General features: G+C 40.8%; 1 protein-coding gene across 3 annotated transcripts in view; it reads left to right on the top strand.

Moving 5' to 3' along the window:
* Positions 1–23,364, top strand: part of GPRIN2 (G protein regulated inducer of neurite outgrowth 2) — a 40,220-nt gene extending 16,856 nt beyond the window's left edge. Inside the window, exons 1-2 of one of the 3 annotated variants that reach the window (XM_086900858.1) lie at positions 4,528–5,063; positions 19,092–23,364. In XM_086900858.1, the coding sequence (XP_086756984.1) occupies positions 19,109–20,905 (1,797 nt within the window). In that variant the 5' untranslated portion in view covers positions 4,528–5,063; positions 19,092–19,108 and the 3' untranslated portion in view covers positions 20,906–23,364. Of the gene's footprint in view, positions 1–4,527; positions 5,064–19,091 lie in introns of those variants that run through there. The other 2 variants (XM_086900859.1, XM_086900856.1) reach the window with 2 other exon arrangements.
* The last annotated feature ends 6 nt before the right edge of the window (positions 23,365–23,370 follow it).

Below are 23,370 nucleotides of genomic sequence, written 5' to 3'. Positions count from 1 at the left end.
AATTAGTGGTGACTTCTCTTAGTGTGGTGTTCTGTAGTGGTTTGTTTTCTGGAAGCAGGCCCTGGGAGCCCTGCCTGCTTATGTGGTCCTAGCTTGCCTCCTTTTCAACTGAGAGTGCAGAACAGATGGAAGGATAGCAATCAAATGCAGGGTGAAGCTAAACATGTGATTAAATTATCAAAAGGACAAAGCCCTTATTGCATGAAAGGCAGCTTAAAGCTACCCCAAAACTGGCCTGAAGGGTTGAGGTTTTTTTGGTGCAATTATTTATTGCTTTTTGCTAATGGATATTAAGGAAGTGTAAGGAAGACATTCTGGTGGTTGTGCATGGGAGGAAATGACATCTGGGAGAAGCAGAGCAGAGAGTCCATGTGATAGTCCCTTGATTTAAGAGGAGATGTAAGGTTTTGTGCAATATCATCTTTGGCTTATTGCAAAACATGCTTAAAAAAGGGACCTTGTTTTCATTCTCCATAAGCTACTGTTCTATTTGTTTGATAACCAAACTAAAAATAGTGCTTTGTAGAGATTTGCTAAGTCTTTGAAGCACATGAGATTGTTTGTATCAGTGGGCTGCCTTGCTAACTGCCAAAGTAAAATAAAGGCAAAAGAACTGGTCTGCTTTGTTGAGAAAGCTGGTCTTATATCCAAGATGAAAAAGCAAGGAGATGACAGAGCTCAAAACCACCAGTTTTTACAGGTCTAAAAATTCTGACAGCTTTCAAAAAGATTAATTCTGCAAAGAGGAGAGCTGCATCTATGTTGCTCCTTGAAAAAAGTCATGTCAGTAGTGTTACGGCATTATTCCCAATGAAGATAAATGTAGGTGACCTGGCAGATCTCATGGAGACTGTATGAGATAAACCCACACAAATCATCTTCCTTTCCTCAGAAAAATAAAATTGCAGAATAGAGGCTTATTCAGAGATCATGCCTGCTATAATTGGGATGTCTAACCAGCAGTTGTTTTCTCCCAGGCACAAGAAGCAGAACTTGTCATGATGCACGTTGGATAGAAACACTCTGTATAGTGTTTATGTTTATATCCACAACTCTATACAGAGTGTTTATAGACAAAATAGGTTGACAGATGTGTTAGACATGTGGCACATAGCCTAATGGAATGATATCTGTGGTAATTAATTGGGATGTATTGGAAAGTTTGAAGTTAATGTGATATCACTTACCTGACAGGATTGCTTTCTTTATAGATCTCTGTAAGAAATAACCCTGCTGTTTATGTCAAATGGAAGGTGATGGTCAGTTTCATGTTTTTAAACAGTCTCAGGTGCATTTCAGTTGCTTCGAGTTTGTGTGTGAACACTTACTGTGCTAGCTCCTACGCCTGACTGACTGGAATTATTTTGGGTGTCTCAGTATATGTAAAAACTGAAAACTGGAACTGCATACAGAATGCCAATTTCAATAAGGTACAAGTAGCATCTGGAGTGGAGAGCTTCTGACTGGTTATAGGCATTGAAAAAGTTAAATTTGTCCATGGTGCATTAGTTATTATCTTGAAGACTCTCTCAGACTGTGCTAAGGGGCTGTTATTCTTCAGAAACACTTGAAAATACTTTACAATGGAGATATCCAAAACCTGATCCAAATTGGCTGTGGCAGATGACATTCAGGCAAATGAGCAGTGTTACCCACAAGACAGCATATTGTTCCTGGAGGGCTGCCTTATTGTGGAAGACTAAAACATATCCCAAAAATGCATTAAGATAAAATCTGCCTGGTGGAAGGTGCAGTTTCACTGGCTTGAGTGGCTTTGAATCAACAGACAGCAAGTATCAGCCTTCCAGGGTTTGCATGCAGAGCCTCCAGACAGATGTGAACAAATTTCAAGCAGTGTTTGTGGGCACTCAAACCTGCCCCCCAAAGAGCAGCAGGTTCAGGGCTGATGGAAGGTGTTCAGGAGACACAGTCTGGGCAGGTCCAGGTCACCCACCTGGCAGGAAAAAGTTGCTCTAAATGACAGCAGACAGGCAGTGCAAGAAAAGACTGTGGGGTTGTAAACGGGAAGGGGTGAGAGAAGGACTTCTCTACATGGTTTTAGGATGCACCAATCAATCAGGATGGTTTTCCTACCCCATTTCCTCTTCTGAAGAGGAGTAGATGGTCAAAGTGTGCCAGTGAATTTTAGGTTAGATAAAGGTCTTTTGGGTTAGGACTGGATTTCTCCTCTCTTGCATGTGGAAGCCCTGGTTGCCTGGATGGAGACTGACAAAAGCTGACCTGCAGGTCTGACAGCTCTGCCTGGGTAGTGCCCTTCCTCAGCAGGCAAGCAGAGCTGACTGCCTGTCCTCACACAAGGTGACTCAAAGTCAGGGAGCTGGTGGCTTGCTTTCATATGACCCCCAAGCACCCATATCAGTAAACTGTAATTTTGAAAGCTTTCTTCCATGGCTGGGCATAGGACTTTAATTTCATGAAATTAAATACATTCTCACATGTCTAAGCTCTGGTTGGAGTTCTCAGGAAAACATGAATGCTAGTCAGGCTGAGCCACAGTGGCAGAAATGTTCTGAAATCATTCTCTTGAAAAAGAATGCTGTCCTTCTTCTCAAGAGAAATTCATCAGCATTGTCTGGATTTGGCCTAATGGATCTGTAGGCTACTGGTTACTCAGCTTCCTTTAACTATCAATTTTCTTAAAGAAAGATAAAAGAATAAATTCTCCAGATCTGAATTTCAAGCAATTTTATACTTTTTCTCATCAAATTTAGAGTGAGAAAGCTGTATGTCAATTGCATCATTATGGCTGCCCAGATTTGAGACCTGTTGATGTTAAAGTTGGTCACAAGTATCTTCCAGTAAGCACATTTTTGATGCTTTGAATGAAAACAGTCAACCTTGCTGGACATAGAAAATCTGGGACAAGAAAGCCCTGCAACTTTGCTCTGTAATGGGTTTAGGGGAAAAGCAGGCCTGGTTTAGGGCCAGCAGGAGTGCTGATAAGGATGTGCTGGAAGGGACAGGTTCAATGAACTGCTGTTTCCAGCCTGGCAGGAAGGATGTCAGGGTCAGCACAAAGAGCTGACTGCATGTGCCTGCTCTGCTGCACTGCTGTAATACATGGCAGGTAAAATAACACAGCCAGAAAGCTGCTGCTGACCCATGTATGGCTCTTAACCCCCGAAATGCTTCCTGACCTGCAGCCTGAGGGCACGATTGCTCAGTGAGTCTGTGGGGCTGTGCATCTTAGGAACAAAGCCTGGAAGCACATAGGAAATTTACTGGTTTTGCAGCCCATTCTGAAGACTCAGGGAGCAATTGTACATTCCTAAAAGCATTTGGGAGGGGTGTTGATCCCCCTCTCTCAGCTGAGCTAGGTCTGATGGGAGGGTGTTGTGAAGGCTTAGGAACAAACTGAGAGCTGCTGTAAGTGTTCAAATGTAACAAGAATTATTAACTGCTTCCTGAACAGAAAGAAACGGGACTTGAAAGGGTTCTTTTCTGATGTTTCAGCATCTTTCTCTTTGCCCCACTAGAGATCCAGCCACCCTTCCTTGTGTGAAGTTCTATATGGAGGGAATAGATTGCTAGAAAGGAATAGAAGTGGCTTACAATGTGAAAACTTGGAATGACCCTTGGGAAAGGATTGAGTGTAGCCCCTCATAAAGGTGAGCAAAAGAGAAGATTCTATACACAAATGGGCCACTGTGGATGGGGACGAGACTCCTCTAGTCACACTGTTCCCTAGTGCACCACAGGTCACACCTGGCAGCTTGGAGGACCTGTGTGCCTGTCTCCTCAAGGCAGGATATTCCAGTTGGGTGAGGATAGAGGTGGGGGATACTCAAAGGCAGCACCCTCAGGACCCTGCCCGTGCCTGGGTGAGCCCCAGTGTCAGGCTGAGGGTGAGGGATGCATGTTTGTATTCAGGCAGGGCAGGCTGGGATCCCCTGAGGGCTGCAATACCGCAGGGGTGGGGATGGCCGTGGTCTGTGTGAGCCCAGAAATACCTGTGCCAGGTGTGGGACAGAGGGTGGCACAAGTGGGAGCCACGCAGGATGGCAGCCTCAGTTGCAAGCCCCCCAGTGTGTGCTGGCACCAACTCCTTGGAAGTCACTTTGGTTCAACTAAGATGTGTTTTAAGTTAGAGGAAACAGGTTCTGGAAAATGACTTGCAATAGAAAATGTGTTCTAAATTGTGTCCTGTTTGGCACAAACTAGATAATTATCTGTAGATACTGCTTTTTTTCCCATTTCTTCCTGCTCAGCACAAACAATCTCACTCTTTGTAGTCCATGGATACATCCTTGTTCCCAGTCTGTGCCTCCAGGATGGATGCATTCTGGGCTTGGGCTTTGATTTGTTTTCTTTCTGATTGTTCCATGTTAAGAGAAGCAATGGGTGTTTCCTACTGGTGGTTTCACCTTTATATGAGGGTTGATATTGGACACATACCAGGATGCCTTGGCCCAGGAGTCAGTTCATTTGTATACCTTTTATAATTTTCCTTTAACCCTTACAATTTTATTCCCCCCCTCCCTGCTCCTCCTCTTCCTGCCCCTGTTTGCCTCCCCTCCCTGTGCTTCCCTGGCGGCATTGGCAGCTCTGCACAGGCCCAGTTTCTCTAATCAGATGAAGCTGCAGGATTATCTCTCTCCCTCCCTCCTAGGCTCCATTTTATTTCCTCTCCAGCCAAGGGGGGAGCCAGGAAGGGGCTCCACGTCAAGGCAGAGGGAACCCCATCTCCCAATCTCCTGCCTCTGATGCTCTCTAACAATCCCACCTCCTTCCCCTTATCATATGCTCACCTTAGTGTCAACAGCATCAGGCGGATCAAGGAGAGGAAATCTGAACTCTCTGGGCTTTTGTTCTCCTCAGATTTCTGAGCATCTGTTTTTAAATACCCTCCAAGTAACTTGTGCAGGGAGGCTGGATGTGCAATCTCTGAGTGGGGGGAAGGTAAGGACCACGGAAGTCATGCATTGCCCGTTCTCTCGTCTCCTGTAAGGACACCGAGCCCTCTCCGTTTTGCCAGGAGAGTAACAAAGCAGATGAGGGGAAGGAAAGGGAGAGGAGCTGCACAGAGACAAACCCAGGCTTCTGTAAGTGCTGTGTTGGCAGCAGGGGGTTGCTAGCTGGACTGAAAAATCTCAGGAAATGGTAGCTTTCTCTTTTAATGAAATGATGGGAACTAGGACTCTGAGCTTTAATTGAATTTAATGTGGTTCTGTAGAAGGTGTTTTTTTTGTGCTGATATCTTTCACTTACATGTGTCTTTGTCTTTTAGTAAATATTTCCAGAATATACGTGTCACTGTTTCTTTGGGGGAAAAAAAACCCCTCCATAAGCTTGTTCATCTTATTCCTCTGCACACCTGTGCGTTTATGAAGATGCTTTTTGATTATCTCTTGTGTGTGTGTTAGGGTTTGGATATTAAAAATAAGAAAAAAGACTAAATTTTGTTGCTTTAAATTTCTACGTTTTAGTACTAATGTGTCAGAAGACTGTTTACCTTACTGTTTTCCACCATGTGTACCACGTGTTTTCTGAATTCCTAGGAATATCCAATACTAGAAAAATCTGTGGAAAATTTCAGTGCTTTCTGCATATCAGCTTTGTTTTACACTTTTCCTTCCTAGATAAATGGTCAATTGCTATTTAAAATGGCAAATAATTTTTTTCTCTTAAATCAAAACATGATTTTTCCAAAGTCACAAATTTGATTTGGTTTGGCTTTTTATTGTCACTGGATTAAACATTTTATATCAGAATCCTTAGTAGAAGACTATTTTGTGTATATGTTGTGACTAAAAGCAATAATCTGTGCTGATGCACGCCTGGATTTTAGGGGAAGAGGGAAAAGGGAGAGGGAGAAAGCAGTTATTTCCATTTACAGAACCCTAAGCATGAAAGGTGATGGGGAAGGTAGCCATCAGATAAATATATTTTGCAAGATGTTGATCTCGTACATAAATGAGATGGACCTTATATAGATCAAAATCTACCTCTCTTCCATTGACTCATGCTTCAAAGTAATAATCTCATACAAAAATGTAAAAACTATCAGTGTTTTCCTTGCACCAAGACATTGATGAAAGCTTGCAGATGGTTTGCATGTTTTAGTGTATGTTTGAATAATTGCAGGACATCGATTGTAGTCAGATCTGAGTTTGGAGACCTCTGCATGGAGTCTTTGTGTAAAACAATGAGGTTTTGAGAAGTTGTCATTTAGGAGGGTGGATTAGATGAGGGCTTTGTGTCTTAATGCCATGTCTTGGTTACTCCATAAACGCTTCTCCACTTACAGGGTTTTGTTGATTTTTATTGTCCAGATATTTTATCTTAACTGTATTCCAGGGAAAGCTGGAATTGCAATTTAGTTTATCTGACAGTTATTTAGGGGTGCATAAACAAGAACAGTAAACTGTATATGGCTTTGTGGTGTCAGAGTTGGTTTATAATATGAAATGTGATAAATTTCCATCAGATAACCATGCCAAAACTACATTTTATCTTCCACAGTAAACTATGCATATTCAAACTACACTTGAAAAATAAAAATATATGAAGGAGGGTAAAACAGAGGAAAATTGTTGTTAATGATCATTAGACTTCTGAAGTTTGATTTTCTTTCTTGCCTGTTAGGGCAATGACAAAGGGCAAATTGGAAGTAGCTTTTAACCACTGCAGATGAGCAGAGATATTTGCTTGTGCCAGTGAGATACTGTTACACCTGACTGCAGGCAGGTTATTTCTGAGCAGAACAGCAACAAATCCTGCTTCTTCTCCAGTGGACTCTTCTGGAGGTTAGAGAGACTGAATTGTTCATTCCTTTGCTCTGGAGTTAATGTTTGTAAATGAGGATGGCACGTACTTCACTGGTGCCTTGTATTTGAATATTGCAATCTGATACATAGTGTGTAGGAGAATGCAGCCTAGGAATGATGCTTTCCAAGGCTAGGGACTTAAAAAAGACCTGTTAATGGTATTTGTTCTGCAAGTATTTTTTCCAATTAATCAGGGAAAAAAATCTTATTTTTGTTATCATACCAATATTTTTGTTGCAGCAAGTAGCTTTGGCAGGTGTGTGTGATATTTCATTGCTTCTAGTCTCAAACCATTTTGGCCCAAGAGCAACAGTACAGCAGTAATCATAGGCTGCAAATGATTTTGCACTTTACTTTCCTTGTCAGGCCTGAACTCTTTTTTAAAAAAAAATCAATTCCCATGGCCATGAGCCACTCCATAGGGACTGCAGGCACTGGCCTTTTAGTTAATTCTTGCAGCTTCATTGTACAGAAGAGGTTTTTAACTGGTGTAAACAGTAAAGTTGTATGCATACACAGTATCTCCCTGGGATATTAAGATTCTGGAGGATGTGAATTATCCAAACTTTGAGTAGCCTTGTTTTTTTTTTTTTCTGGGGGGGTTGGGACAGCGTTTCGGTGGTGAGAGAAATCTTTTCTGTAAAAGCAAAATGAGGGGGAGAATCAAAATAAATATTGGAGTAGAGTGGTCAGGAATAGCTGCATGAGGGATACAATGAGAAGGCAGTGAACTGAAAGATACTGCTGAGTTTTTCTCTGGTTAAGATAATTTGATGCAGTATTTCCTATGGATGCCTTATAACAATTGAATTAATCTATAGTTGTGCAGCTAGTAGTTCATGTGTATGTTAAGAACTCTCCTTTATGAGTATTCTCTGATTGCTTAGGGGATTGTTGGGAAGAAGTTGGCCTCTTCCATTTAGAAAAGCTGTTAAAGTTCTTCAGAATAAAGTTCACTCTGAGAAATTATCTTTAGCAACAGGAGCCACAAAAAAAATACCAATTGGGGCTGCTTAGGTAGATGCACTCAGAGCATGGGAATTGGGTCAGGCCAACTAAATGAAGTAGACATCAGCCAGGTCTTTCCTAGTTTGGTGTGTGAGCATTAAGCATGTGAGTTATAGCCATACATCATTCTGCACCAAAAAAAGCTTCATAAGAAAGATCACCTTTAAACTGGCCTGTCCCTGTGTGGGGAAGTTCTTGCAAAATGATGGCTTGGCTTGTGCACTGTGTGGATTTAATACAAAGCAGAGGAAGGAGCAGGAGTCTTTTTCCATCTGCAGAATATTTGCTAATTAAGCTTTAGCAAGAGTCCACTTGAGTGTGCAAATGAAGGTTAATGGGATTGAGCAGTTGTAAGACCTTCATTTGACTTGCAGAGCTTTACTCCTGTCTGAAGACTGACAGAACCCAGTTCATCTGATCTGAAGTGAAAGATCCAGATCCTTTTCAACTCAAGCTAAGCAAACCCGACATGGAAATTTGAGAGATGAAGAATGTGTAAAGCCACCCTTGCTCTGATAAATGTGACTTTTTTTTTAAAGACTTTTAAGATTATTGCTTCCTGCAGAGAATCTTCTGAAAAAGTTCAGTGCTTATGACTGAGCAGGGTAGATCAATACTTTGTGAAACATCAAGGGAAAACATACATCTTGTTGTAGCAGTTTTATTTGGTTCTCAATGGCCTCTAAACTGTGAAAGGGGTTTTGTTGATTTAGTAACAGGAGACGTGCTAATGTTTTGGGAAGAAACTTTTGGAGTCACTGCATCCTTCGTATAGATCACCTTTCATGTAGAATGTGAGGATCATCCTTGTGCTTCCCTTCCAAAGTCATTCCTGTCTCAATAAAAGGTATTAAGGTTTCAGTAAAATGTACAGATTCCACTTATCAATTAAAAGTTGTTCAGTATTGCAAAATGGCTGCACATTTCAGCTTCTCAGGTTGAAAAGGTACATGACATTCATTGGCACTGATGCATAAAAGCAGGTATTTATGAAAAGAATAAAAAATGGTCATTTTTGAAGAGACCTTGTGAATTCATCTATTCCGATGTCCTCCTTGAAGCAGAGACAGCTATGAGGCCAGATTAGATTTCTTAGGGTTCTGTGTGAGTCTTGAATATGGTCAAACTAATATTTAAAAGCAAAGAATTCCTGTAGTAGAGCCTTTATTCTTTATAATCAGTATCTTGTTGCTAGCAGTTTTAACAGCAGATGCCTGAAGATTTATTCTCTAGTTGTCTGTGTCACACAAGTGGGATCTTCCTCTATCTGAATGATGACAGGAACTGAATTGTCTTGTGGCTCTTGACTTGTTCCAAATTTATACCTCAAAACTTTGTGATTCTGACATTATTAAATGTTAATTAGGAAGTGGAGACTTCTGCAGTTTGGTTTATGATTAGGATTAACCAAGAGGAGGGGAAATTCGTTTGTTTGCATAGAGTAGGGTGTAAACGTTAGTTCTATATCCTTCACATACTTGGATTTGACCAAGTATTTGGAAACTTTAGTCTGCTGCATTGGACTGTTATTTTACTCTCTCTTGGGTTTTTTCTCCTTTCGATCTCTGGTGTCAAGCCTTGGGAGGCAGGGGCTCCCCTCTAGCCAGGCTCTAATGTTTTTCTTCTCTCACTCCTGAGAGAGTAGAGAAATACTCCCTTTCATCCCTTTCAGATGTTCTTTGAAAACTATAGATAATAATTCCCTGCATAGGTCTAATTCGACCACAGATGAACTGGGACAGTTGCTTTTCTGAGAGACAGACATTGAATTTTGACATAATGCTTTTTTATGACAAAACACCAAGTTTGAAATGAAAACTTTCTCTTCCCATATTCTTTGTTTAAATAGTTTCAAAGCTCTTACTGCAATGACAACTTCTAATGATATGAAGCATGATTATCTAGTCCCCTCTTTAGTTCTTTTCAATACTCACTTAGCCCCTTGGATAGAGGTTGCCAGCTCTTTTCCAGCCTAAGGATATATAGGAGACAGCTTGCAGTGTGACCTGAAGGCTTAAATTAGTCACAGAATCTCTTTTTCATGAGAAGTTCATCATAGTAAATAAAAGCCTACAAGTGCATGTGGCACTGCAAGACAGCGCAGTCTGCAATTGTGACAACGCTGCTTAGAAAGTTTAATGAAGCTGCTTAAAATAATTACTCATTGCTATTTAATATACCATGCACATACAATATACATATTGTCAGCATGCATATTGTATATACATGCAACACCTCATTTGAGAAACTCTGCTGAGTTTGAGTATTTGAAATCCTTGAGATTACTTATGCTCACGATGCTAGAAAGTTGCAGGGGATGCTTTAAACATGCTTCTGAAGCACACATAGTGTCTGAACTTTACTGGTAAGGTGAGTTTTCTGCAAATGCAACAAGAACTTCCTGTAGAGATGCTCTATTTATTTCTTCCAATCCAAATATTACAAAAGAAGGGACAGAATACATTATCTTCAGCATCTTATATTTAATATCTTTTATTCTAGGATTTGAGAATGCTCTACAATCATGAGTTAAGCCTTTAAATACCTACATGAGGGGCTTCTGCATCTAATCTTAGAGTCACAGATGAGTAAACTGAGTCACAAAGCAAATGACTTGCTCAGGGTCATACACCATGTCAGTGAGCACAGACAGAATTAGAAAGCAATTGTTTCCTCTTTCTAATTGCTGAGTAATTTTTTTTTTTAAGTACTGGAAGTCAGTTTTCTGTCAGTCCACAATGTCAAAGTCAATCTTTGCTCTGCCACCATTGAGAGCAGCTTCTAGAGGTAGATGGATTGTGTTTTTGAATTCTTCTTTTCCCTAAGGTTTTGCATACAGTTCAGAAATGCTGTTATTTATATAAAGAATTGAAGGGGATTTTGTGGCCCTTGTATAGTGTTCAGTCACAGGGGAAAATAAGGGAACAAGCAATGAAGGTAAGTTTCTAGGTTTTGCTAGGTAAGTTGCCACGTTTTTCTAGGTAGGAAAGAGAATCAATGATTACATGTTGAAGAATAATGAACTATCTTTAATTGTTTTGGTGAGGCATCCTTCAATCTAAAATATTGTCTTTATCCTAATGGAGCTGTTTGGAGACTATATCACTGTTATTCCTGTTTGATGCTGCTGTAGGAATTGCCATCCTTCAATTAAGGATGGTATATGAACATGAAAAGCTGCTATACTTGCGGCTATATCTATTCAGTGTTTTTAAGGCAGATTTGAGCTTCCTTTGTCTGCTACTGCAGCTGGTTGTAAAGCTTTTATCTTTGTTGGCACAACACTGAAGCAAGGGAGTGAGTTTTATGGGGAGGTTGGGCATGTTAGACAGGCTCTGTGCTTTTCTGCCTCCTTGCAGCCAGCACAGAGCACGCACACAGACTGCACATCCACTCACATGGGTTGTGACACAGCTTTAGCTGTCAGAGGTGCATTCACCTGGCAGAGAGGGGTATCCCACTGCCCTCAGACTCAAAAGTGCAGAGGCATTAAAGCTGGGATGTCCATAGGGCAGGGAGAGTAAGCTGAGTTTGTGCTTTCCCTGTAACTGTCGCTGTTAAGCTTTCAAGCAAGCAGCAAAAATTTTTATTGTAGTATTTTCTACTAAAACACATGAATTTGCAAGTAGATATTCTAATCATTTAGCCAGCTTGGGTGGAGTTTGTTGGATGTGCGACCTTGAGGGCTCTTGTGCAGTTGCACTGATATCCAGCTGTACTCTGAGATTGGAAAGAGGCTGTAAGCAAGCTTCTGGTTTTCTGTATGATTTTTAAGTTCATGCTGCTGCCCAGGCAGCTGTGATTCACACAGCTGGCAGGCTTGGGCCTCTGACAGGCAGAGGCTTGCTGAACAAAGCTATGTGTTTTTGCAAAGTTCCAGATCAGTGGGGTTGCTTTGGAGCTGGTCTGTTTAGGACTGAAGAGTGGGTACAAAAGCAGAGCTCTGAGGAGCATCAGTTGTCCAACACCAGACCAATTCTGTCTCCTCAAAGTTGGAACATGTGAAGGACCAGGATTTGATCCCCTGCTGTGAAGAGGAAAAAGCTCACTAGTGTCTGTCTCTCTGAAAGAAATCCAAATGTGGATAGGCCACTGCATATTTTCTGCATTAAAGATGAATTCCTAAAGAAGCTATCAAATATTTTTGTCACAGGATTTCTGCAATACCAGTGGATATCAGTAGGCACCAATTCTTAGCAGTATAATCCTGGCAGCTGAATTAACAGTTTCATTTTGGTTAATTCTGTTCTGTTTAAGCCAGAAAGACAATTATATTAATATACCACTTCTTTAGCACACATTATTCACTGTAAGCATGATTCTAGGTCAGTGTTGCCTGCTGTCATTATATTTGATTTTTTTTTTAAGCCCCAGCTGGTGAAAACAGCTGATTTCATGACCCTGTCATCATATTTAATTTGTGATTAAAGTTTGAAGTCTTCTAACTGAAGAGATGAGCTTTAAAGAAGTGAGCCATCAAACAGTAAAAGTGCGCATCAAACATGACTGTACAATATCTCATATTTTAGCTCTGTTGAGTATATTCCAGGGTAGTTTGTATGCTGAGGCAGATCTCCACATGGAGATATAGTGGGAGTAATGTTTGCTCGTAAAATTCTTCTAAAAAAAGATGAAGTCCCAGAGATTTTTGAAGTTGTTTCTGGGGGAGATGATTAAATAAAAGAGGTGGCAAAGAAGATGCCACGTGTTGCAGTAGTAAATCATGTGGTGATGTCAGGACAATGTCCCAGTACATGCCTCCCTTGTGTCAGAGTGCACCTCTCTCTGGTTTCCCAATAATTTATACACAGCCATGTGAATTGTCCTCCCTGGGAATTCAGCTGAAGGTGTTACTGAAATGGTCCTTTGGTTCATCCCTACCAGGATCCTCTCTCATGGCACTTTCATTTTAGCCTTTTTTTAGTTTTAGAATTCAGAGTTGTCAGCTTTGCTTTGCTGGCTCAGACTGTGCCAGGGCTGTGGGCTGTGCCTGGTCCTTAAAAGAGAATGCTTAACCTTCCTGCATGGCTCTTCTAAGCCGTTGGGATAACTGGGAGCACTGTGGCCAGTGGCCTTGTTGTTCCATGCTGAGGTGAATGCATTGGCAAATGTTGGAATCTGTTCATTTTCTGATGTGGTAACTCATTTGTTGACTACTGCTGAGGCCACTGGTAGCCAGGGCACCCGTGGCACCCTCGGTGTTTGGGGGACAAGGTCTCTGCTGTGGCCCTTGAGAAGGAGAGAGCCAAGCTTCATTAACACTCAGGATAAAGGGGACTCTTCACTCTCAGTCTTGTCACTGCAGAGATACCTGCCCAACATGCTCAGCACAAGATGGGGAAAAGACAAAAGTCTCTTAGGAAAACCCAGCGGCCAAAGTGGTAATTAGCAGAAACTAATGAGGCTGTGACCATTGGCCTTGTAAGGCCATCAGACACAAGGCCTCTGCCTTGGCAGTGCTGAGCACTGAGGGTCACAGCCCTCCTGCTCTCATGTTTTCTAGCCTGTCATGTGTACTCCCCCTCCCACTCGTGAATTATGGTCCCAGTGACATGGCCCCACTGTCCCCAGTGCTTCTTGCAGTGCAGAACTGGAAAACAACCCCATTCCTTTGCATACAAAGTGTGCTCTCATCTGTGGTGTTTGTCTGTTGGTATCTCCAGATGCCCACCCAGTCTGTTCTGTAGATCTGGCTGATACTTGGAAATACTTAGGATGATAGAAAATATTTACAAAAGGGCATTAGCAGATTAAACTGAACAAGGCATAGTTTGTTTATAATGCTATTCCAAAATGGAAAGCCTACAGAAAGATGATGGATTAAAAGTTAAGTGATTGGGGTCTCAGCCTGAGTCTTTATTAATCTAGTTGATAGATTTTAGAGAAATTATTTTTTTGTACTGACAGAATTTAGAGGAATTTTTTTATGTTCCTGGAAAAGAGATACCTTTTCCTCTACTGTAACTCCTCTGTTTCTTCTTTTCACTTACACCTCACCAAAATAAAATAACAATTAAAAACAGCAACAACAAAACTCCTAATCCCAGATACTTGAATCTCTAAGCTTTTTACCATGGCTAATCCTGTTTTGCCACTGCCTTTCAAGTGCCCCCCTCACCCCCCCAGTGTAAATGTTAGTGATTACTGTTAATGAACTATTTCCTTCAGTAGTAGTAGTAGTAGTAGTTAGTGAGAGGCCATCAGATCTCATAATGCTATCATGCCAATCTTTGCCTAAAGCAAAACAGATCTTTCTTATCTTGTGCAAATAGTTCTCCACGTGGGCATGCAAGTACAATTTTTAGACACAATCACGTTTTTTTTAATTATTAATTTTATGGTATAAGTTTCTTTAAAATTAGTACAACTCTAAAATAAATGAATGTCATATTAGATGATGTTCCTTTTTATGTCATTTTACCACCTCAAGTGTGTATCTTAGAAGTTTAGTCATGGATTGCAGTAAGGAATCGTTGCTTATAAAATGCCAGGCCTGAAGAGAACCCAGTATGAATATACTGAATTGCTTCTGGTACCTGAGAGAGCTTGGCTGTTTGGGCAGAAATGCAGGTTATCCTGTATATGCTGCCTTGTGCTCCAGGCAGGGGTCACCAGTATTTATGGCTAAGTGACCACTGCCCCTTAGGATGTAATTAAAGTTCCATCATTTTAGCCATAAACTGCTCTTAACTTTCAAATTTATAACCATGGTGTTTGTAATAAGATTAAATAAAGTTAAGAACCTCTATCTGCCAGCCTTCTATCCAAGTAAATTTCTTTATTAAAATGGCACTATTCTTCATGAATAAAATATAATTGTGTTTGTCTTGGAGTTAGGTGTTGCAGAAATTCTGTGTTTGCCTTGTGGAGCTGGTTATTGCAGGACCAGAGTGATGCAAATGGAGGAGCAAATTCAGGACAAAGACCTTGCAACCCCCTAACACTTCTCAGAAAGTGTCATCTCTGAATGGGCTAGTCCTGCCATGGAGGGTCCTGGTCAGCATCCAAAAATAAGAGTCATTATCCAAAAATGTTGCTATGGATCAGGTAGCTTACTTTTCCAAATTCCACATTTGCATATTAGTGCTCTCACCCCTGAAATGGCTTTGATTTTATACCTTATTTTGCAGTCAGATGCTGGTTTTGAAAGCATAAAATTAAGAAAAACTTTTTTTTTTATTGTATGATTAGCCAAGTGAAGATGGGTGAAACAGCTGCAGTCATTATTACAAATCTTGTTGACTTGTGGGTTGACCATCAGAGTTATATAAAGAAAAAATAACTGGAAGATTTAGAGAAGTCTCTGGCATTGCATGCATGTTTCTAGTAAATAGTACTAAATTTCTCTGACTCTTCCCAAATTCTGCAACTAACTTGTGTTGTTCAGCATGTCAGATGATTCTCACTGGTTCACTGTCTGTTAACTTACTATAGTAACAAAGTACTAAAAAAAGAGGGAACAGGACTTTTAACATGGGCAGATAGGACAAGGGAGAACAGTTTCAAACAAAAACATGAGTGTTGTGAAAATTTCAATTGAAGTACATGTGCAGAATACAAAAAAACCAATGGATTTTAGAATCATAGTTAATTTACAGTGAATGTCTTTCAATTGATAACATACATTATATTTAATATTTTGAGACTGAATTTACTGGTGCATTAAATAGGTCAAAACTTTAATCATAAGTCATAGCAAAATATATGTTCATTGCTTTAAAGTAGTTCAGTGGAATTAGTGAAAGCAGCCTAGATCCCCTCATAAGCTATCTGAAGCTAAGCCAAAAATAGTGGATGTTAATTCCATTTCTATCCTAATCCTTTCTCTGCTTGTCTAACAATTTTCTATATATTCATAGCAGAATATCTGCCTCAAAAATTCATACTTTCCTGTTTGTGTATTCAGGTGTGAATTTCCTTTGAAATTTCAAATCAAAATCTTTCAGACAGACTCAAAACTTAAAGTAGATATTTTGGAGTAAAATTCCTTTCCTATAAACTATATTTTTACATTTTAAAAATGAAAGTTAAGCCAAGCAGTCTGCTCTGCCCAGCATGCACAAAGAAAGTTGTTTTGGGTGCCTATGTACCCAAAATCAGTGTGTTTCTATCCATGTTTCATGTGGGTAATCCATTCCTGATTAGCTGATTCACAAAATAAAAGGGTGTTGCGTGGCTGTGACATTGAAGAGGCTCCATGTTTTGGGGTTGGATTTTTAAAACGTTTGGCACCTCATTCTCCGTAGGAGACCCAGCCCCTCGCTGGCAGGGGCGTCGGAAGGATCATCCAGACCCTTCTTCTTCCCAGCCTTTCCCAGAAGCTGTGGGCAGGACACTGGCTCAGAGGGAGGCCTGGCACCTGGGGAGGTGTGTGTGCAGTGCTGGGCCTCTTCTCAGGGCATTTTGTGCACCCTGAGCAATCAGTGCCAGCGGTGCACCTGTGAAGTGCAGAGTTTGGGAAGCCCAAGGCCATAGGAGAACCATGAAAATTATGGTAGTGTGGAACACTGGTCTGCCTGTGCAGCAATGTTCAGATACTGTTGGGAGTAGCTGGTTAGAATATTCTACATGTGCATGTGTAATATATGTCACATCGGCCCGTGTTTGGTAGTGATTTCACCTACAGTGGGCAAAAATAAATATCTTCAGAATTTCCTCTGGAGATTTCCTTGCCAACATCACCCTGGATGTTGCTTTCAGCGATGTCACTGTATTTGGTCTGTTTGATCCATCTGAACGTATTGTATGTGAGGTGACAAATTAGTTTCAAATGCATCACTTCTTTCAGTTACAGAGGCTTCTGCAGTCTACTGCTACATAAAGAAAGCAAATAAAGGCCTTGGTTTCTGTGTACATGTACATATTTGAATGCTGTAAACTTTGTAAGAGAGCCCTTCAAACTTCCCACAGCCTTGTATCATTTGTAACAGGATATGTTTAAAGCTTCCTTTCACCTGAGTCTCAATATTTGTGTCTAAGGATTTCCATTAGTAAGTGTTGTTTCATCCAGGTGTGTGTGAGAGCCTTTGCAGGTGTTATCTTCTAAAGAGATTAAATGTAAGATTTTCACCTTGTAGACAGCTATTGCTCTGGTGTTTAATCCTCTTGACTCCTTTGAACCCTGTGTGGCAGACTATAGTCATGCGTGGAACTGGCCACAGGAGAGGTAACGTATGGAGGATGGGAAATTACCTTTTTTCTGCATACAGTCTAAATTGGAGCAAACCCTGTGCTAGAGGATGTTGCTGCTGGTCACAAGTCCCTGCTACACAGCCCACAATGAGAATTTTTGTAAGAATGTGATTGCAAATATTATTATTTTTTAATGTTGTCATGCTCAATTTAATTTCATTATGGAAAACAGCCAACACGAGTGGATTTCAGGTGTTGGGAAAATTGCAACTTGTTAGCCTGCTGAAGTTAACAATGGAAATGGAATTACAAGCACTGATAGCAGCCTGAATCAGCTATAGCACTCTTGGTTGGCAGAGGTAGCAAAGGCATGTTCTTTTCAGTTATGTTGGTACATGACTTTTGAAGCCTGTAAATATCACATAAAAGAATCACAGATGAGAAGCTTCTCACTGAGAGGGTTGAATGTGATCCCTTGCAGCCAGCCACTGTGTCCTTGATGGTACCTCCCTGTTACATTTGCAGAGTGCTTTTGTTCACCATGTGTATGTACCTTTCCTGTTCCACACATGCATTTTTATTTTAGTGATATAGTGCGCAAGAAATTGTACAGGTTTCTATCACGAGACCTGCTAAGGAGACAGAGTACATAGAGGATATCTAAGGGAAAGTTGTCCAAAATGAGAAATTCTGGCTTTCACTCTACATCTGCACAACAGGATATCTGGTAGTACTTGGCCTGGAAGCAAAGCACAGATACTCTGAATATTTCTGTTCAATACAGTGAGTTCTTGTAGAAAAGACATATATGTATTTGGGTGGATAGATATAGGTGTATCAGCGTGTTAAAATAACTTTAGTTGTACAAATGTTGCAACACCTCTGTGACAGCAAGGCAATATGTATAGTGAATCAGTGGAATATCTGATTCAATCAGCTAAATCTGGTGAGATTCAAAATCTTCAATCACAACTTCCATTAGATGTGAAACTGCTGACATGAAACTGTTAAATTTTAATAACATATAGGGTACTGAACCAACTGGTAGAAAAAAGGGTTTTCTAAAATTAGAAATGACTGAGTACACTATAAAAAAGGACAGAAGAACTTCAAGACTTTGGCTAAAGATTTTCTTGTTTCATTTTTACCCTGTATCTGGTGGCATGAATGTGCACCTTCCACAGCCAGCATGAGCTTGAGAATTTGCAAAGGTGAGCAGCCCAAGAGCCCAGAGCATGCACCCTTTACAGAGGCAGTGCTGAGGTGCAGATTCTCCTTACAGAGAGAGGGGAATTTCATCTCCAGCCTTTCTCTGGATCTATCTTTGTAGCCACCTCCTGTGGTGCCAGAGGTGAGCACAAGCTAGAATACTGCCCAACATTATTTGTTCTGGGAACACTGGCAGTGACCCTGCACTGGTCTGGCAGAGGTCATTTCCTTGTGTTTCAGGTAATCTCTGTCACAGGACATTAAAACAGCTTTGTCCATACCTACTGTACACTTGTGTGTGCTCAGGGAAAGCAGTGGACTAAAACAGTGATCTTGTAACATGAAATATCAAGAAGCTTGTTAGAAAAGGTATGGGGAAAGGGGAGAACTTGTTCAGTTGTTGTGGCTTTAAGGTTTAAAAGCTCCATCAATGACTGGATAACTTCTGAAATTATGATGTCAAGAGACTAAAAATTAATTTTATTATTTTTTTTGTTTTGACAATACAGTTAATATCATTGGTCATAATAATGACCACTGTGGTGAAAAGCTATCTAGTATGAAAATATCTGTGTCTTTGCTTAAGTTACCTGACACGTCTGGATGTTTCAAAAATGGCTCCAATGAATTTGGGAAGATGATAATGTTGAGATCGTTATTGTTAAAAGGTAGAAACCAAGAAGGATTTTTTCCTTTTGTGTTTTATGAATTGGGAAAAAACCACCAGAATTTCAAAAACCCTGAATCTAATTTAGGGAAAAACTCTTTGGGGAAAGTGAAAATGGAAACCAACTGGTCTGAGTACACTTAGACTAGAGTACTGTGCTTTTTAAAAAGTATTTTTGAACTGTGAAAGGCAAGAAGCCCATGCAGAAGGTCAGTAGAGATTAAAGTTTCCATTACACTTATTTCCTACTTAAATTGCTCCTTTTTCTTTTCCGCCATTTCTTGCAGATCTCTCTTTTTTTGCCATGTCATCTGAAAGCCACCAGCTCCACACCCATTCCTACCAGGACTCACTAAGCTCTACTTGTCACAGTCTCTTGAATGTCAACAGCCACCCCCTATCCAAGAGCTCCTCAAATCTGGCCTCTCTTGGGCACTCAAGGAGTTTAGAGGAAAGGCAAAACAAACAGGAGTTGAAGAAAAGCCATAGCAGCACCATCTGCCGTGTTCTGGAAAACAGGAGTGATGCAGGGAGTGATGCAGGGAGTCCCGGATGGTCCTCCTCTCAACCTGGGGTTATGGGACTTGGATCAGAGGTCCAGAGCATAAATAAAAGCCTGTCAGCCAATGACCATTCAGGGGGCAGAACTAAGAATACAAACCATGTTCTTGTCACTGAACAGGTCTCAGCATCCTGGGAAGCTGGGGACGCTAAGATGTGTGTAAAGAGCAGCACTGCTGAGAATGTTTCTTCAGCCTGCTTTGTTCACCAGCAAGGCAAGTGTGAAATGGAAGAATCAGGAACTGCCCTTCAGAGAAGCCACTCAGACCTAACCTGCAGCTGCAAACAGCAGACTTATGTCACTTACATAGAAACCAGTTCTACTCACTCCAGCCTAAACTCTTCTGGCTGCAGGCATTGTCTGCCAGTGGCTAGGATGTCTTTCCAAACGCAGAGATATGGATCAGAAACAAATGAGAATACATCTCACTATCAAAACCTTGTGACTCATCTTCCAGTCCTACCTAGAGACCAACAAGTACCCACAAATACCTTTGGCAGTGGCAGTATTCCACATAACACTACTGTTTACACAGATCCTAGCACATTTCATGCTGCTGTTCTAGGACCCCACATGCCTGGAAATGGTTTCCCAAACAGGACAATGTTCAGTCAAGCTCCTGGGATTGTTCATGGTGGTCTGACTTATGGTAATATTCCAAACTCTGTGTACTCCCCCATGGTGATGACGGTTCACAACAACTCTTTGGGGCCCTGCAGTCTCAGGCAGGATGCTTTGAAGGCAGATGCCACCATCCCAGCCTATTGCCACTCCTTGCCCATCCCATCCATACAGCTCGTTCCACGGTTGGTGTGCTCCGTCAGTGAGACAGGAAAAGAGCAGGCAGCACCTGGCTACTTTAATTCTTTTTCTGCTTCAGACATTCTGACATATCCTAAGCTGGTGTCTTCAGTAAGTGAATCAGGCCTGGATGCCAAGAAAATCCTGAAGTGCTGTAACATTCCTGGAGAGCAACTGCAACCTGCTCAGCAGGAGAGAGCTCCTCCAGAAGCCAAGGCTGCCTGTGTTGCCCTGAGCAGCCAGCAAGGTGCAGATGTGGTAGTGACAACTAAGGATATGTGGACTATGACCTCTATGAATGACATAACCAAAGGCCTGAAACCAGCTCTGGAGCGTAGAGATGCCGAGGTACAAACTCTTTCAACCATGGAATGCAAATCAGTGGCAACAAGCCCAGCAGCTGCAGCAGAAGGTCACTCACATGTGTTCCCAGAGGTGAACCTGGAACAAGACTTGGAGGCCCCCAAATCTCCAGTTCGCGAAGTGAGATGGGATGATGAAGGAATGACATGGGAAGTATATGGGGCATCTGTGGATCCGGAAGTCCTCGGGGTAGCCATCCAAAAACATCTCGAGTTTCAAATAGAACAGTTCCAGACAGAGCCTGCTGAGGCAGCTGAGAAAAGTAATGAGGAGCCACCCCCTGAAAAAACTGGGAAAAAAAGGCCTTTCAGAACAATGATGCATTCCCTGAGATATCCAAGCTGCTGTGCTCGCTCCAGTACTGCAGTGGAGTGAGCACAGCTGTAGGGTGTAGGATAGCTGTGCTGCTCTTAAATTGTACATAAATGCTGACTCTTAAGTGTTAACACAGTGTATGTGGACAGCCCACATCAGGATGAGTGGGTAAGGTTTAGTGGTCATCAAATGTACATTAAAGCAATGAAAAGTCCATGGCTGGACCATATAACAGAGAACATAAGATTATGCTTAAATAATGCCATCCAAATGCTCTTGACTGTATTTAATGTAGCACTGTTTTCTTCTATGTTAGTTTTAAACCTTATTGTAAGGAATGGAACTTCTTTTTCAATTATGTGTCTTTTTTGAAATAATGATGACTTTTTTTCTGTATTTTAATAATTTAGGGTTAGAAAACAAAATTTAAAAATTATACTTTAATCAAAGTTCTTCGCTTTCAATCACATTCCCTTAAATTGTTTTGGCAGCTGTTTTGCTGTTCATTTAATAATCCTGACTATAAGCCCACTTTAACTGTAGACAAAACAACAAACTAGTGTAATGTTCTATGAAAAAGAATTGTAACTTTTTTCTACATAACTGTGAAGTAATTTCAGTGTTGCTAGTCTGAACTCTTCCCTTAGCAAGCTCATGTACAGCTGGAGGACATTCCATCAACTTTCCAGTTAGTTTGTATTTACAGTGAGTTACACTCTAAATACCCAGAACTTATGTTTACCAAGTGATTGACACAAATGTACAATATTACCAAAGATGACTGATGTAATGTGAAGTACTTACTGAATGCTTGTTTTAGAGACCTGAAATGGGAGCTGTTCAGATTAGTCTGTGGCATCACCGTACCCTACAACTCACAAGCAGTTTTGGTTTGCTTATATTAAAAATAATTTCCAGTGAGTTCTTTTTATGTGCATCTCTCCTGAGCAGTGGTTATTTGGCTCTTGCATAAGCCACAGGGGACAGTTTGCATGTAACCTTTGCCTGTCTTATGTTCCCTCTCTGGTCTGACGTCAGGCATCTACTGAAAGTGAGACTTTGTGTCTTCTCCAGAGGACAGTCCTAAGGTTATTCTGAGTGCCTTGGTCATTTGGGCAGCTTAAAGATTTATTTTCTTCTAAAAACAACTTCACCAACAAGTTATCTGTGAGAAACCTGTTATGATAGTGTAATGCAGTCATGGTGCAGGGCCTGTTTTAAGTGAAAGGTTTGTCAAGGAAGGTGAGAATATTATTTCCAGTGTCATACGTGCCTTTGGTGAACGCCTAAGATTCTTGGGGGAATGAGATATGACATTTTTTTTTTTTAATGAGAGAGAAGAGAAACATTCATTTCTGTCTCAAAGGAAAATTTGCAGTGCCTGAGGACTTACTGCTGTGGAGTTACCCACTGTTACTTCAAATGTGTGTGGTTATGCTTTGTTGGTTTGGTTTCGTTTCTGTTCCAGTAAGTTAGCACCCTGTCCTCATAATGTTCACCTGACATTTGATATCAAGAGGAACCTCTGGTGATTAAGACAGCTTTAAACTTTCATCTAGAAAATCTTTAAATGTAGAACCTCCTAGCTGGAATGTTCTGTGATGCATTAATTTAATGATGTAGAGTAGTTCAAGATCAAATTTTCACTCCTGGGCAAAGTGGGATTTAACAGCTGGATCCTGTGAAATTTATCTTGCACAAAGGAGGCTTCATTCAGACCTGTGATTTTGGCCTCAAAGACATCTGTGCTAAAAATGAGTTTTATACAAACCAAGCGTGAAACCACAGGAATATAATGCCTTAATCAGGGTGCCTCTGTAGTTGTGAGCATCTCAGTTCTGATAATCATTCCAGATGTTAAAATTCCATTTATTGAAGCTTTAATAGGAGTAAGGAAGTAATGAATAACTAAAAAAAATTACTCTGCTGTTATTTAGAGTTTAGCTAAACAGTTTCTATACAGCTTATTTTATGGTCCAGAATATTGAACATTAATTTTTTTTTTCTTTCCTCAAACATTACACTTTGAGAATTTTAAGCACTTTAGTGATCTAAAACCTTGTGCTGTCTGTTAGCTTGTCCTTGGGTGTGCAGGAGAATTAAAGATTGGAAGAGTCAAACTAAAGCTTTAAAATAGCAAGAGTACCTTTCTCCCATGGTCATTGTAATCCATACTTTGACATGTGGAATATCTGTATTCTCCTTCCCACCACTGCCATTCCAAGCACCTCTTCAGAATAAAGCCCCCAGCTGTAGGAAAATTATATAATAAGACCAGTATCAAACTGGTCAGAAAGAGAGAGTTTGCAGAAGGAACTGGAATAATACGGCAAAGTCCCTTGAATTCTTTGGCTGTTGTGCTGTAAAACCTGGAAGAATTCTTGTATTTCATACAGTTCTGGTGTCACTTACTTACATTGTAATTACATTACTTTATACATTGGTATGACTTGCTACTACAGTCATAAACACTGATTATCATTCCTGGAAGAGAAAAATAAATTCCAAGTCAAGGCAAAGGATAC

Source organism: Cyanistes caeruleus, chromosome 8 (genome assembly GCF_971803275.1).
Source record: "Cyanistes caeruleus chromosome 8, bCyaCae1.hap1.1, whole genome shotgun sequence".
NCBI classification, from domain to species: domain Eukaryota; kingdom Metazoa; phylum Chordata; class Aves; order Passeriformes; family Paridae; genus Cyanistes; species Cyanistes caeruleus.
The sequence above is the reverse complement of the archived record's forward strand: the minus strand, read 5'-3'. Positions and strand labels throughout refer to the sequence as shown.